Source organism: Uloborus diversus, chromosome 1 (genome assembly GCF_026930045.1).
Source record: "Uloborus diversus isolate 005 chromosome 1, Udiv.v.3.1, whole genome shotgun sequence".
In the NCBI taxonomy this organism is placed as follows: Eukaryota; Metazoa; Arthropoda; class Arachnida; order Araneae; family Uloboridae; genus Uloborus; species Uloborus diversus.
In genome coordinates this window covers 20,676,526-20,692,461 of record NC_072731.1, presented here as the reverse complement: position 1 = coordinate 20,692,461, position 15,936 = coordinate 20,676,526, and the positions used below count along the sequence as shown (strand labels likewise).

The window sequence follows — 15,936 nt, the reverse complement described above, 5'->3', positions numbered from 1 at the left end:
ATCATGTAGAATTAAAACGTCTCTGCATTTAGCTTCGTAAAAACTATGGTTTGTATAATGCGAAATTGTGTCATGTTCTTGTTTTTACACTGGTTTGTGAATATAGAAAAAAGATTAGCTTTTTGTAAATGATCGCTTTTGCGCAGATTTTACAGCAAAAAAGTCGACCAGTGGGCGGTCATTCCAAGCTCATCAGCTTGCGAGATCGAGATTTTCGCTCACGTGATCGGTTGTGACGTAGAAATGTAGCAAAGTAGTATTCTAATCTACTCGAATCTAGCTTGCGGTTAGGTTCTCGTAGATTAGGATCTCGATCTCGCAAGCTGACGAGCTTGGAATGACCGCCCAATGGTGGCAACAACGTGGAATCAACATTGTAAGAGACACCTTTCAGAGTTCCAAGTAATCCCTTCGGCAGAGCAAAATTGCACTTGAGAAGGACTCCTGTAACTCAACACACGCGCATGCAAAGTTCCCCGTCAATTTGTGACTTACCACATTGGATGTCTTCATTGCAAACCGTTGCTCATTTTAGTGGAAATTAAGAAACATTAAAAGTTTCTCAGAACAAATTAACCTGTGTTGCTGTTTGTGAAAATTCCCTGTGACGTCCCCCTCCCCTTCCGCCCTGCAACTATTTGTGTAACCCATTGAAATCATATTTCTTTTGCCTACGCATTTATATCGAAATAAGTTGGGTTAATAATATCCTGTATAAGGTTTCCTTTCTCCTGCTTTATTTATTGCTCCTTCCAGTTCTTTCCATTGTTTAAAAATTATTTAACGGACTGTTTGTTTCCCCTCAATTTTTCTTTTCTTTTTTTTTAATTTTTTATTTCTAGTTTTTTTTTTTTTATTCTATGCTAATTTACTACCAGACGTTTGGTCAGAAGTGAAACCAGACACTCTTTTTATAAGTTATATATAAATAAAGAGTAATGATTTTAATAAGTTACATATGTGAGTTTGGCTCGGAGTCAAGTGTTCTGAGGAGGGGGTTTCACCCGAACTATCCCAGTTCAGGTTGCGCGCCGCTATCTAGAGTAACATTCAAAAAGATGGATTTTTCAATTACACCGGCCTCGGTTAATCCTGATCAAATTTGTAGAGTTTAAAAAAAATTATACTTACGCTGATAAAAAATTTTAAATTATGATTGCAGGCTATAAATACGCCAAATGTCCGGGTTTTGTTTTGATTAAACGTACAACCCCTGTACAGGACGTACAATTAAGCTTAGTTCTAACTTAATAAACAATATGGCGTACTTGGAGCCTCAGTCCAACACCACCGCAGCTGAACTATAAATGATAAAATATTTGGGAGACACTAGACACTGTATTATATAGTTTTGTTAAAAAGCATTGTTTTTTTCTTTAATAAAAGACAAATTTGCTTTCTAAAGAATGTGTTTTTTACTTTTATTACCAGAACTTTCGTTTCTACGGATTGCCTTTGGTCCAGTTAGTCCGGAAAAAGTTAATCCGAGGTTGTACTTACTGTCTAACCAAACACGTGCGATTCAAGGTTCCGTAGCAATCATAGAAAAAAAACTGTCCTTTCCTATTTAAAAAGGTGGATTGAAGTAAGAGTATTTAATCTTTGAGACACCTGTTGAGTAAAGATTCGAATTCCGTGGCGTTCGTTCGTGCTCACTCATATTCCAATTCCAATGCCAACAAGTTGTCTCTCCGCACCAGGAATTTCCTCATTTGTTCTGCCTACAAATCGGAAAACGTCACATCGTGAGAGGCAGAGTAAAAGAAAAAAAGTAAAAGGGAGGAGAAACCGCATCGCGATTGGGTACCACCACATCACGTGGTGTTGTCGGGCGCGTGTCGCGGCCACATCACGTACTTTCGGTATCTTGCGCAGTCATTTATCATTTCGCAAGAGGCGATTTATAAAGGAACGGCGCATTCATATTTTCCGGTTTAAAGAGGGTCATTTAGAATCATTTGTGACGCGTCGATGACAAGCCCCGAGATCGGATTTCAATTACGTCCGACTTGATTTAGCGCTTTGCTTAGCAAATAGATAGATTAGCCGCTAATAGGGAAGCTTTTGGTTTTTGATCTCAAATGAAACAAGTAATGTTTTTGTAAATAGTTATCATGATGTAGTTCTTTAGTTATAAATCACAACTGCAGAAATATTTTCGTGTTTGGTGCTTATTAGAGGGTGTGAAAATACCCCAAACACGATGACGTACCCCCTTCAAACGCTTCGGATCACCCGCGAACCCCAAAAGAACGAGCAGAGGTGATGCGAACTTAAACTTTTGGTAAAGCTGAAATACTCAATTTGCCGAATGGAACCTAAAATTTTGCCGAATGATGACAATTTTGCCGAATGGAAAGACAAAATTTGGAGAATAAGGAAATTTTTGGGAGGTCACAGTGGCCTCCCGTGATCTTCCAGGTGCCCCTGAAAATGAGATCTTCCCAAAATGAAATCCAAAACCCTACAGTTCCAGTATTTGACAAGGATTTCTGTGTTTGGTACTGACAATCTGGTAAATAAATTATTTCGAGTAAACACCGAACACATTGTGAACAATGTCACACCAAATTTGAGTTCCATAATCATGGAACAGCTTTACATGTGTTGTTGCAGGCGTGGAAGAACTATTCAATTTTTGCATATTTTAATTTTGTAAACAAATAATCGTTTCACGTTTGTTGGTCTAAAAACTAACGTACTGTTAAAACTGCAGATTGCATTTGGCACACTAATATACTGTTAAAACTGCAGATTGCATTTGGCACATAACTATACTGTTAAAACTGCAGATTGCATTTTTCTTCCTTTAGGGTAAACGTTGTAGCACCAGCGACACCTCCTTGAGGGTGCCATTTGGCTCCGCAATGCATCCTTAAAGGTACTTTTTGATTCCTTATGGCACCCTATGAAACTTCTAAGGTTGCCTTCTGGTTTCCTGAGTCACCATTAAGGGTGCCATAGGTGGCAAAGTGGTATCCTTAAGGGAACTCTGGGGCTAAAGCGTGTTTCCTTTAAAGTATCCATATGTAACTCGCAGTTTTTACAGTTTACTTTTTTCTTCCAAGTAATACTGAACTGCAAATTTATTATCTAAAAAAAAATTATTAAAAATTTATTTTCAATTAAATAACAAGAGCAGATAAAATCGTTTTCAAAGTAATAACTCATTTTTCTTCCAGTCAAAGAGAGTCTCGCTGAGGAGAGCAGCCCCTGTGGAGAGACTCTTGGCTTCTTGTGTCGGTTCGAGGAGAGTGCGCGGCCCCCTGCGGGTTAAACACTGGGTGATGAAAAGCGCGGCCTCGCAAATGAGCGAGGTGGGTGAGAGAGCACGGGCCCCACCCAAATCGTGACTGCTGGGCCCCCGGAAACGAGGGGAGGAGGGTGCCGAGTTCGACACATCCGATATCGATGGTGGAAAGAACGCACGCGGGGGTGTACGAACTCGATGGTTCCGCGTGGCGTGGGCGGGCGGCCGAGAAAGTTACTTAGCTTCTCTCTCTTTTTATCTTCCAAAAACTCTTTTCATTCCGTGAGCGAAGAATCGCTCGAATAAAAGTCACTTCACTTTCTTATAACTATAGTTTCTATTTTGTGCAAGCAAAATGACTTGATATTCTAGGTTGTGTTTGTTTTCTTTTAAAGTGATTCACAGGGTTCGTACGGGTCATGGAAATCCTGGAAAGTCATGGAAAAAAACTAAACAAATTTCAGACCTGGAAAAGTCATGGAAAATTAATATTTTCATTATAAGTCATGGAAATTTATTTTAAGTCATGGAAAAATGTCTTGTGCAGTAAACAAGTAACAATAGCTAAAAGAGCGCTAGAAATATTGAGTGATTTAGTAATATTGCATACAAATTGAACGATCTCTAAAACAAATCCGAGTTTTGGAATCCAATTTCATCTGCTTCTGTAACAGCCGCTCACCTTTTTTTGTAATGTGATATTACTTCTGGGGCGTCACTAATTGTGAATTCACCATTATTTTCAGCACTTCTTATATTTTGTATTCTGTAGTAGTGGACTTGCACATTCTTGATTTTGCCACGCCCCCTCAAAAAATGTATTTCAATTGCATCCGAGTTCGTTTCAACTACTTGTAAAAAATTCATTATTAAATTTACCAAAGTTTATCTTAATGTGTTGAAGGCTTTAGAAAATGAAGACTTTAGTCAGCAATAAAACATAGAAATAGGGGAATTCTAATACTCTAAAACAGTATTGCCTTACATACAGCTCGCAAAACTGATCCTCGTGGCCAACTGAAATATCTGGTTTAGAAAAAGGAATTACTGAAAAACATGGCTTTATTTTAATGAACGCGTATACTGTCAAGTTACGTGGATGATTAGATGCACTATTGACACCAAAGGACAATGTTATTATGAATTAAATTTATTATTGGAAACTTAGTAATGACTCATTCAATTTTTGTCCCATGCATTCGGTTCTATTTATTAAATATTTGTTAGACATTTAAACATCAGTGTATTGCATTCACTGTATTTTTATTTTGTTTGAATTTGTACGTTAAAGACAAATAAGAATAATTTTTATTAGTTTCTGCAGTGTGCACTGATTTTTTTTCAGTCATAAGTAAGTGCTCCAACGAGGTAGTGGCACTCACATAACAATTTTTCTAATGCCCATTTCTGGAAATTGTCAAGTTTTACATTAAACAGTATAATTATCTTCGTATAACAAGGTCATGAAAAATTTTATGAAGTCCTGAAAAAGTCTTGGAAAAGTCATGGAAATTTTTTATCCAAATTAAGTATGAACCCTGGATTCAGTTTTGAAAAAATAAACCTTTGTCTTGAAATATGTTTTACTAAGAAACATAAAACTTCAAAAACAGTGAAGTTATTTATTGTATTACTAACCCTTCCCTGAGACGTGCTCAAACTGGGTGAAAAAAAAAAAAAAACAATGCAGAAACGTCTTTTGGGGTTAAATAAAACCTTTTTATCATAGATTCAAGCTGTAAATTTTTTATGCTTTGAGATTTAAGTGTGCTAGGATGTCCTGCGTTTACATCCCTATGTTCTCAACTTCATGCGTTGATAAGTATTTCCTTGTAACCCAAAAACACGTGTTTGCAATTTGTGCTTAAATTACATAAGCATATTGTGAGTTTCAGTGTTTATTGAACGAATTTAATTAATTTTTGTTTGATTAACTCATATCTTTTGACTGCTAGACCAGATGGTTGGTTATTAACCATCTTCATTTGTTGCTGCAAGTTTAATTACAGTAGTTTATTATTATTTTTATTATTATTCGTGACTCGTTTTTTGGAATCAAAGGAGCTTAAATTCGGTTTCTCTCCAAGGAAAGTTAAAAAAAATGCTTAACTTCAGTCTGAAACCAATGCAACAAAATGTTTTCCTTAGTGTTGAATCGTTAACAAAATCTACCGTGGTCAGTAGAAGAACATTGGACATGAACCAATAATCCGACGGTTCTAGCCCAAGTTCGATCGCATTTTTCGAAGTAGTAACATTGATCTAAAAATATCAAAACTTATAAATATATATACAACGTGACTCATGCAGCGTTTATAGCTGGTATTTGTAGTGTTCATTACAAAATAAGGCACACGAAAAATGGTTTTTTCCTCATAAATTGCTCAGGCATATGAATGCAGTTCAGAACTTTCTTGTCTCAATATGGTCTATAAAACACTTGGCGTATTCAAGATTTCAAATTCCTCCATGAGTTATGAATAAGTGTACTGATTCGTGTGATTATGTTATATTGTTTATCTGATCTTTAAGAAATATTTTCTCCTTTTTTTCAGGAAAACGATGGCGAGCCTTAACTCCAGTGGAAAGACAGCCGTATGTACAGGAAGCCGAGCGCCTTCGACAGCAGCACCAGAAGGACTACCCTCATTACAAATATCGGCCGCGCAGGAGGAAAAGCACAAAACGGGGGAGCAACGTTGGCTCGGCCAAGGGCAGCGCAACTCCACCAGTTCCCCAAGCATCAGGAGCAACTTTGCCGACATCTCCCAGCACGATATACACCAACGGATTCAATTCATCTTATGGTACTCCTCCGCCCATGTCATACAACCCTCAGCAATCCATGTGCAACACCAGTAACCAAAACCGCATGGGCTACCATGGACAACAATTAAATTGTGATTTTTACGGTGTTCAAACTCCGGACTGTTCTCCTAATGGCAGCCCAGACAACGACGGGCTACTGAAATTTCCAAAAAAAGAATTGCCCGTTGGAATGGATTATGCTCAGGAGAAGAACAGTCATCGAATGGATGGAACTATCAGAGGACTTCCCACTCCCGATATGTCCCCACCTCAGAGTGAACAGGAGACTTGTAACCGTCTACAGAGAAGAGATCTCAACCAGCCTAAGGGTTCCAACAGCACGTTAATCCAGCTGATCTCACAATTCGGTGGAACTTCGAATTACCTAAGAGATATTAGGCCCCCTTATAGGGTACCAATGAGGGTCGCCGCGTCCACCTTACAAGCTTTATCGGCAGCTTCGGGAAATCCGATATATACGTTTTCTGAATGTGGTCCGCATACCATGAGTTCTGTATCATCAATGGAAAATCAGCGACGTGATTTGTATTCTTCATCGCCGATGTCGCCTGTCAACAACAGTCCTTCAATGTCAGAAAGGAATAGTCCTTTCCCAACGACTAGCCATCTCTACAGTGCCTTACAAAATCGATCGCCAAGCTATAGGCATTTGAACTACAATCAATGTTCCGGTGAATCGGACACCTTTTCAAATCAGCAACAGCCCCGAACGCAAATCAAGGTTGAAATTGATGATGGCAGTTCTGATCCAGAACAGCAGTTCCAGTTCATTCCATCATATGCCTCATCTGTTTCCTATTCCAATGCCTCTGCATCACCGAATTACGCATACGTTACCGAGTCTTTCTCTCACCAAAACAATTGTACAGAACAAAATGGCACATTTTCCGTGAACAAAGCCGCTAATTTTAATGCCACATCCGATGCCACTTTTGCTCCAGAACTCTTTGGTGACATTGATGGTAAGGAACTAGATCGTTACCTCACAGGAGCCTCTTCATTTCCTACCCAGAATGGCACAGAAGCCACTAACTTTGGAGCTCACCGAATACGTATTCCAGTCACTGCCCAAAGGCCTGCCGAAGATTCTAGGTTCGGGGCACACGTTCAGGACTTTCAAAAGCCAGTTTTTGCAGCCCCTTTCTCTGATGGACATAATAAAATGAATCTTCCTGGAGAAGAGGAAGGAGATACCATGAGTGAAGCTTTTGCAGCTCTAAGGTCAATAATGAGTTAACGTATTCAAAGATGTATTCCATCCATAAAGTTTTGCTTCAGACTATCAACTTCTTACAACTTCACAAGATGTATCTAAAAGGAAAACAAATTGTTGCTGGCCAATCAAAAAGAGCTTCTTTTCTCAACAATTAAAATATGTTAAAGTAAGACTCATATTAGATGAGAAGTTGAAAAAAAAGATGAAAAGCTTTGAGCGAAATTAGTACTTGAAATGAAATTAGTACTTGATTGCCTAAATGTATTTAGGCGAAAGCTAGACTAAGTGTAACATCAATAGTTGCAAAAGGGCGCTGAAACCATGCCGAGCATGTCCCTTTTTAATATGAAACACAGAAGAACGAAAAACGTAGTAAAACCGGGATACATTTAAAAAGAAAAAACTAAATTTTCTTATTAGGAAATTTCAATATACAATCAAAATTCTATTGCACTGAAATTCAATCTCCGTTGACTCTGAAAATCGTGCCAGTTCGAGACATCTTTTCATCTCACACTGTTGTGGCCAAGCAAGCAAACGATCAAACTCATCGCATGTAGATCAAAGCATTTTTGTAAATTGCTACTTAGTGGGGAGAGAGAGAACGAAAGTAAGCTAATTTTTAGCAAGACGCACAGTGCTGTAATCAACTTTTATTTGTTGCGTTCTCAATTTAATCAGAATTTTGAACTTTTTGTGGACATTTGAAACAACGTCTTCCATTCTTTTTCGAAAACTGAATTCTTCCTTTTGTGTTAGTGTGTCAACAAAGATATCCTGAAGATTGTTTTGGTCATACTTACCTATAAGAGCTTCTATTGCAAATGTCAGTAATATGTGATTGTCCAGCGCAAAGAAGGACTCATGTGAAGAGAACGATGTACTTGGTATATTCCTGTCGAATTTCGGTGATAAAAATACTAGTTAGTTCTGCACACATTCTCCTTTTAATAAAAGGAGTAGAAATTACTCTAGAACAGGGGTTCCCAAACTGGGTGCCGCAGCTAAAGACGAAAGGTGCCGCGGCCGCGAAATGTCCATGATATCAATATATGTAATGTAACAGAGATAGAATAGGATGCCGTGAGAAAATGCTAATTTTTAAAGGGTGTCACAAATCGTAGAAGTTTGGGAACCCCTACTCTAGATAGCATAGAGCGGACGTTGGGACATTTTCGAAGTCGGGGAGGCAAGATTTTTTTACTGGTAAAATTATTTTGTTGCTATTTAAAGTTATTTTACCAAGTACAAATTATTTTGACTAAATAAATACTTGCTTTTAAAATTAATTTTCAAGCAAATAAATTTACCAAAAAAAAAAAAAGCTTAAGGCATTTTTAAATATATACTTAGTCAATTTTATAACTTTTTTACTATGTCATTTCCCAATGTTTTTGTTTGGAAACATGGTCCTCCTGCTTTCTTTGCTCATGCTAGAATTTTGAGAGAAAAATCTGTTTACTTTTGAACCACGCTGTATTTCTGTGAAGAAATATTATTTTACTTTCAAACCTCGTGCTATTTCGAAAAAGAATAATCTTCAAAACAGAATCTTAAACTGTTTGAGATATTAAAAGTAAATTATTTCAGTTGTTATCAATTTCCATCTTTTTTGTTTTTTTGTAAAGCTCCTATAAATATTAAAGTGAAAGACATTTCTATTTCCGAAATCTTATGAGTGTTCTAGGGTTGATAACTGTGCAGGCGATCTATCTGTGTAATTAGTCGGTTTGTTCCCAGATGGTACGCCGAGAAGGTGTAGGGAATAATTTCAGACGCTGTCAAACGAAAACTAAATACACGCATAGATTGCTTTTAACTAACCATTCCCAGGTGATATTGTGAAAACTAAAGTTTCCATGAGTGCAATTAATGACAAAGTATTCAATCTTAAAAAAAAATTAATTCAGCATTCCACGTGAATTCTATGACAATTGTGATATGTTTGAACAGTTATGTTGGTATTCTTTCAATTGCGAAAAAGAACTGATGACGTGAAAAGGAAGATGTGATACATGACGTCATTTGAAACGCAGAATTGTCTCCACTTGAGGAGAAATTTAAAGCTACTCCAGAAAACACACATCATGTGCCTTTTTTCTCATGAAAAATTTGCAATTTACATGTACAAACAATCATCGTTTTTGAAATCAGTATTGTTCGTTTATAAATATGTTTCTATTTAGAGTTTGTTACCTTGAAGAAGAGAAGATATTTTTATATTATAGTATTAAAAAGAAACCCAGTGATTTACTTTTTTCCGTTTTGTGGAAAAAAAACTCCCATGCAGAGTAATTTGTATGTATAAAGTATTTGTTGCAGAGTTCTAAAATAAAGGTATTGTTTTGAAAAAAAGATTTGTTCTTTTTGATGTTGCACTAGCTCTCTCGAGAAGACTAAGGTTTTCAGAAGTACCACTGAGAATTTTAAGAAAACACTGAAGTAGTTTAAAACTAGTTGGAACCCTATGTACGCGTAATGTTAAACTTTTAAAAGTTCACTAAAGTGAAATTTTAAGGCGATTCCGGGTATTTCATTATTTATTAAATTTTAACCATTAGAAAAAAAAGTAAAAAACAACGTTTTTGACCATAAAAACAGCGGTTTAAGAAAAAGTGAGTCTTAAAGCAAAAATATTACTACAGTATAATCATGAATCTATACTAATAATAAAAAGCTGAAGAGTTAGTTTGTTTTTGTTTATTTGAACACGCTAATATCAGAAACTACTGGTTTTAAAATTAACGTTTTGAGAAAATCGCGTTTGCAAGTAAAATTGTACGTACCTATTCTCCTTTACTTATTTACCCTTTTTTTTTTTGGTGTACCTAAGTGTGGGATGCTCTGCATCGCAACATTTTGAGCGAGTGGTTGAACATCTCAACACCCCTGAAATCGTCACTCCTGGTTCATCATTAATGTTTATGCAAATAAGGTTTGACTTCAGAGCTGTGAGCAGAGTATTTCATGACGCAGTAAAGCCATCAGTATTTGAGAATAAAGTTTATTAATATTCGAATAATAACTGAACAAAAAGAACTACAGTCAAACATCTTAAAACAACCAAAGAAAACTAAACCACCAGATGCACGTCTATTTATAGTTCATGTAAGCCGGATGATTGCGAATTACTTCACTTCACAAGAGGACACCCAAAAAATGTTTATTTAGGGTCACCCGCTATATTAATCGGGCACCGAAAACATTGTATGCAAAGAACCAACTCATGACACATCACGCGAAGCATATACTATATGCAAAGCAAGAACTTACGAATTGGCCTAAACTTGTTGTAGCGTTGTTAGTAAACTTGTCAAATTTTTACTACGTATGGTGAATTTTTAGACTGCAGGCTGAAAATAGGGTAAATATGCCAGAAGCAATCCTTGTTTCATAAGCCTATACTTGCTTTAAAAGTGCGCAAAATGGAGTTTAAAATGCGCGTTTTGGGTAAAGCAGCAGCACTTATCTAAAAAAGTAGACATGCTAGAGCAGAGGTTCTCAAGCTTCAGGCCTCCGCAAACCCCCTCCGGAACATTTACAAATTTTTGCGCCCCCCCCCCCTGCGGGTGCAAAAAAATGATTTGACACAGTTAAATCTATTTTTTTCTAATATATTTTTACGCTTTTTTTTTCCTATAAATTTATTTATTCATTGTTCTGTATATTTTTTAGAACTCTTGTCCGATTTTCATTTCTTACATTATTATTTTGAGTTATGGAAATAAAATTCTATTTCAAGTTCAATTAGGAATAAAAATGTTATCACCAAATTTCTTCAACAAGTTGACTAACAAAAATAAACTTTGAAGTTAGTGAACTGTTAGCCTAGTTTAAGTGTGTTAGTTTTTCATATGAGTTGTATTTTTATGCCGCATTAGGATTTTAATTATTAACTACGGTTTGGGCAAACCTACCCTGGCAGCGTCGTAATGCTGTAATCAGGAATATGTTTTGTTTTTCAACTACTAGGGGGCTCTGCCCCCTGCTCGCTAGCGATCACCAACCCCCGAAGATTGCTTTGCAATCTTATTTGATTTGCAAAAATTTAAATCGTCAATTAAACAGAAACAGATTAAAAACGCATTATGAGCTTCCTTTGGAACAAAAAGCCCTATTCCTCCGGTTTCAAAATAACTTGTACCAACTTGCAGAGCCGTAAGGGCTAAGGGGCTCCTAAGCATTGCAAAACTGCAGTTTTATACCTTTGAAAAGTCGCTTTCATATTCGTGGTCTTTAATAATATATTTTGCACTTTACCTTGGGGCTTGAATTGAGTTGAGCCTAAGGTTTTCCGTTTAAACCCTTAAAGTTTGTGAATAAGAAAGAAAAAAAAAGCGAATCGAAAAGACGTAACACATTATGGCAACGCCAAATAAAACATCAATAATTTTTAATGGAAATGAGATTATCGAAAATGATTTTTAGCGGCTTGTAACTTTTTTTCCTTTAGAGATAGAAGCTTAATTTTTTTCGACCATAGGTCGAGTTAGATCTGGAATAAAAAATGTCGCTCTTTTCAGTAGTTTCAAAAAGAAAACTGTGAGACAATTCCTTCGCTTTTTACAGATAGATTTAATGAAGAAAGTAGTGCCTAAATTTTAGCTAAGCCTAAAAAAATTCAAGCTAAAAACGCTAATAACTCCCGCCGTATTTAAGTTAGAGCGTTGAAACAAATTGCGTAAAACGCGGAAAATTTTACCCTCTCCAACGATATTAATATGTGCAAGTAATTTTTCAGCCCTTTAACAGACAATAATAGGCAAATCACGCGAAATTTGAGCTTAAAAAATTTATTTAAAAAAAATAATTCGAATTTTTAAAAAACAAAATCCCAGATGCAAACCACCGAGGCTCGAAGCGATTTTGTACAAAATTTCAAGGCTGTAGGAGGTTCAATGAGGTCTCCTGGACGCAGGTCCGCCACAGACTTCCTTCCAGAATTTCTTTGAAACCTTACTTTTATTTACTACTAGCAAAAATACCCGGCGTTGCCTGGGTCAGTAATAGTTATGAGAAACAATCGTTACTTGTCCTTATTTCCTGTTTTAAGCGAAAGAATTTAAAACAAACCTTTTTGACATGATTGAAAATCGAGCTTCTTCCTTACTCATAAAACTAAAATAGCAATAAGTATAAAGAACAAAATAGTATTCATTTAGAAACGAAAGCACGACATTTAAGCATATACAAATTTGAAGAATTTCTGAAATATGAAATGAAACTTTACATGTTTAAAAAGATTTAGCTGTTAGTACTTTTTTTTAACATCTAAAACCTTCTCTGTATGGCTATTGATGTACGAACTGTTTTAAAAAATGTAGCCGCCCGCGTTCCCCTTACACTTGCTTTAGTTATTTTGAGAAATTTCAATTGTTGTGGGCACTTGGTGCGGTTTAAAATGTTACGAAATTTGCGAGAATCATTTTGGGACACCTTCGATAATACTCTCCCTTCTTACTAACTTTTATTATAGAAATATTGTCGCCAGATGCTGAGATACTTTTGGTCAAAATAAAATGGCGCTAAACGGTTTCATCTGAAATGTTTCCAAAATAAGTAGTAAAATTTGGTGATTGTTTGAAATTGTGAAAAAATAAAAATTTATAGAAGTTTTTTTGCCCTTTATGGATTTGCCTAATTTAGTTGCTGTATTATTTTACACAGTAAACAAAAAGTTTTTTAAAAAAATTCTTTGATTGGCGATATTTTGTTTACATGGTGTAAGCTGAGAAACATTATTACGTAACCTTTGGCTTCAAAAACAGCGATAGTTGAAAAAACTACCAAAAGCATTAGCTACTGAAATCTTTCTGCAAAAATTTTGGCGATATTTCTGCTGGTTGATTGGATACTGAGTAAGTGTCCAATCTAGATAAATAATAATAAAAAACCGTTAATTACATTTAAGTTCCGTTTAAATGGAAAATGATTAGCCAAATCCATTTATTTTTAGCCAATCTTGTGGAAAAACTTTACTTTAAGATTTGACTTGAGAAAAGCCTCAAAATTCAGACGGAACGCAAAAATATTTCTAGCTATCGACTGGGAGTTGAGATGATACACTAAATAATGAATTGGATTGATGAAAGCCTTTGAACAGGGAACAAAAAAGCTCATAACTCGTTTTTTATACAACTTGGAAATTTCGAACAGATGCTATCTTCAGCAGAAAAATTAGCGCTTTTGATGGACACATAATGTTAATATGTGCACGTTTTTTTTCCACCCCTATATTGGGGCATTTATGCAAAAATTGGGACTAAAATTGGAATAAAAAAGGAACTATCAATTGGATTTTTTTTGAACTGGTCTATAAACCTTCCCAATACCAAAATGAACAAACGGTGAAAGTTTCAGCCAAATCTGCCGAGTAGTTTCTGAGATCTTAGGGAACAAATTTACCAACATCCATTTTTATATATATAAAGAGAAAATATCGGTACTCGTCCTTCGATCTCAATAATATTTGACGTTTTAGCTGCATGGCACAGAACCTCCTGGTATGGACTCGCGGACCACATTTTGGGAAACTCGGGTGTTGTGTGTTTACTTCCGAAGGCTGCTGCGTCCTGCATAAGTCAAAACTTTTTTATTAATCATAAATGGGCTTTCTTTTTGAGTTAAAATATCGTTACTCGTTTTTCAATCTCAATTACATTTAACGTTTTAGCTGGATAGCACCGCGGACCCCATGGCATGCACTCGCGGACCACAGTTTGGGAAAATCTAGCTTAGACCACTCGACCACTGAGGTTCCTAAAATCGATTAAATGATGCGTGTATAAACTTTCATCCAGTTATTTCATCAGATCTTTCTTGGTTTTCTTCTAGTTAATGCGTACATGTGGGACAGTCACCCTAGAAGTCCTATACGGGAAGTCTTTCCTCAAAGTTCATGTCCCAAGAAATTCCAATTACTAGTTTTGATGTTTTGGCATAATAAATCCTCACTGGTGCTTATTTCTGTCTTTCGAATGCTACTTCCGGGTTTTTAGTTTGCGGTCCTGATATTTTTCTTATACACGTACGCTGAATAGAGAAATTAAATCTGTGAATCTCGGATCATTCTGACGTCATGCGCAATAAATAAGTAGTGCATTTATTTGGATGAAAGTAACGGTAGTTTAGAGAACAAATTATAAAAAATAACCCATAATATTTCTAAACCTAACTGTTTTTGTTACAAGTTTATAATTTACTGAGAAAAGTAATATTTGCCTTTTTCGTGTTTGTGCTTCATTTAAGCAGGAACCAATGCTCGGATTTGAGTAATTCAGGTTTAGAATATTTTAGTTAAATTTACTTGGGGAAAAAATGAGTAGATACATGGTTTCGTTTTTAGGTAAATCAATTTAACAGTGAATCATTACTAGAGATTACAACAATCGGAAAAAAAAAAACGAAAAAAAAATTTTTTTTTTTGAATGGGTTTATTTTCACTCCGGTCTAAAAAAATTGAAAAATCGATTTTTTAAAAACTTTTCAGGAAGTTTTAATTGAAATTTTCAGCAAAAAATAATAAAATTAGAATTTTCTTATACTTAAATTCTGATGCTATTTCCTTCTCCACTATCTCTTTCTTGTATGTTAAAATACTGTCTTAAGTTTATCATGCAAACTTAGACTGAAGGATTGAAAAAAATCAAAATTCAATAGCTTTCATTTTCAAACAGTAAAGTTACGTTGCAAAGAAGAGAAATCATACTTTTTTTTTTTTCAAAAAACATCAATTGTGTTTGAAAGTCAATAATTACTGTTATTATTTCAAGTTTCAAAGGTAATCTAAAATAGAAAATGTAATTGTTATGATTAGACACACCACATCGTACCCAATATTATTGGTTGAATGACGATTTGACTTGTTTCTGGTGTTTGACCAAGAAAGTTCTTTGTTTTAAAGCAAAAAGGCTATTTTTTTCTGATTAAACTTACCTGAATGTTGATTTCTGTCAAGCAGAAAAAGAAGATCTGTGGATTGCATATATTTTTTAATGCTTAACCCTTTATATGATCCAAGGAAAGCAATACTATTAAGAAACCCTATTTTTATTCATAAAAACATCAATTTTTCCAGAAAAAAAAAACGTTTTTTTTCAACCACTTTGAAATTTCCGGAAATTTTACATCTCTAACCATTATTAAACAAGCAAATATCTCGAGACAAGTGCTCTTCAAAAAAAAAAAAAAAAGCCATATAATCTACTTTGTTTTGAGCTAGAAACCACCTACTTTACTGAATGACTTAGGAACATAGAAACTGAACCTTCTGGTTTAAGAAAGCAATGAGTTCAAAAATCAAAATTTTGAGAAATCGAACTAATTTGTATAAGTGGTACCTAGATATTTCATTCAATGACCAACAGGATTAAATTTAAATTGAAAATTAAAATATATTTTCGTTTTAATTACAGTAGAAGTTAAATGGCGGTTTGGAATATTTTGTAGAGAATGTTAAAATACCTTTTCATTTTTGCAGTAGAAATGTATAGTTGACGAGGTCATCAATAAAATCGCAGGCAGTTTACGCAATTTGCACTTGAAACTACATACTGCAGATGTCGGTATTTCGAAACGAAAAATGCCTCTGTTTTATTTATTTATTTTGGGTTTTTCTTGAAATAATTGAGGCATCAGTTCT

The 15,936-nt window shown here is 35.4% G+C and overlaps 1 protein-coding gene across 1 annotated transcript in view; it reads left to right on the top strand.

The window, feature by feature from the left end:
- Positions 1 to 9,620, top strand: part of LOC129228355 (transcription factor Sox-10-like) — a 110,525-nt gene extending 100,905 nt beyond the window's left edge. Inside the window, exon 2 of the mRNA XM_054863037.1 lies at positions 5,806 to 9,620. Coding sequence (XP_054719012.1) covers positions 5,806 to 7,316 — 1,511 coding nt within the window. The 3' untranslated portion in view covers positions 7,317 to 9,620. The remainder of the gene's footprint in view (positions 1 to 5,805) is intronic.
- The last annotated feature ends 6,316 nt before the right edge of the window (positions 9,621 to 15,936 follow it).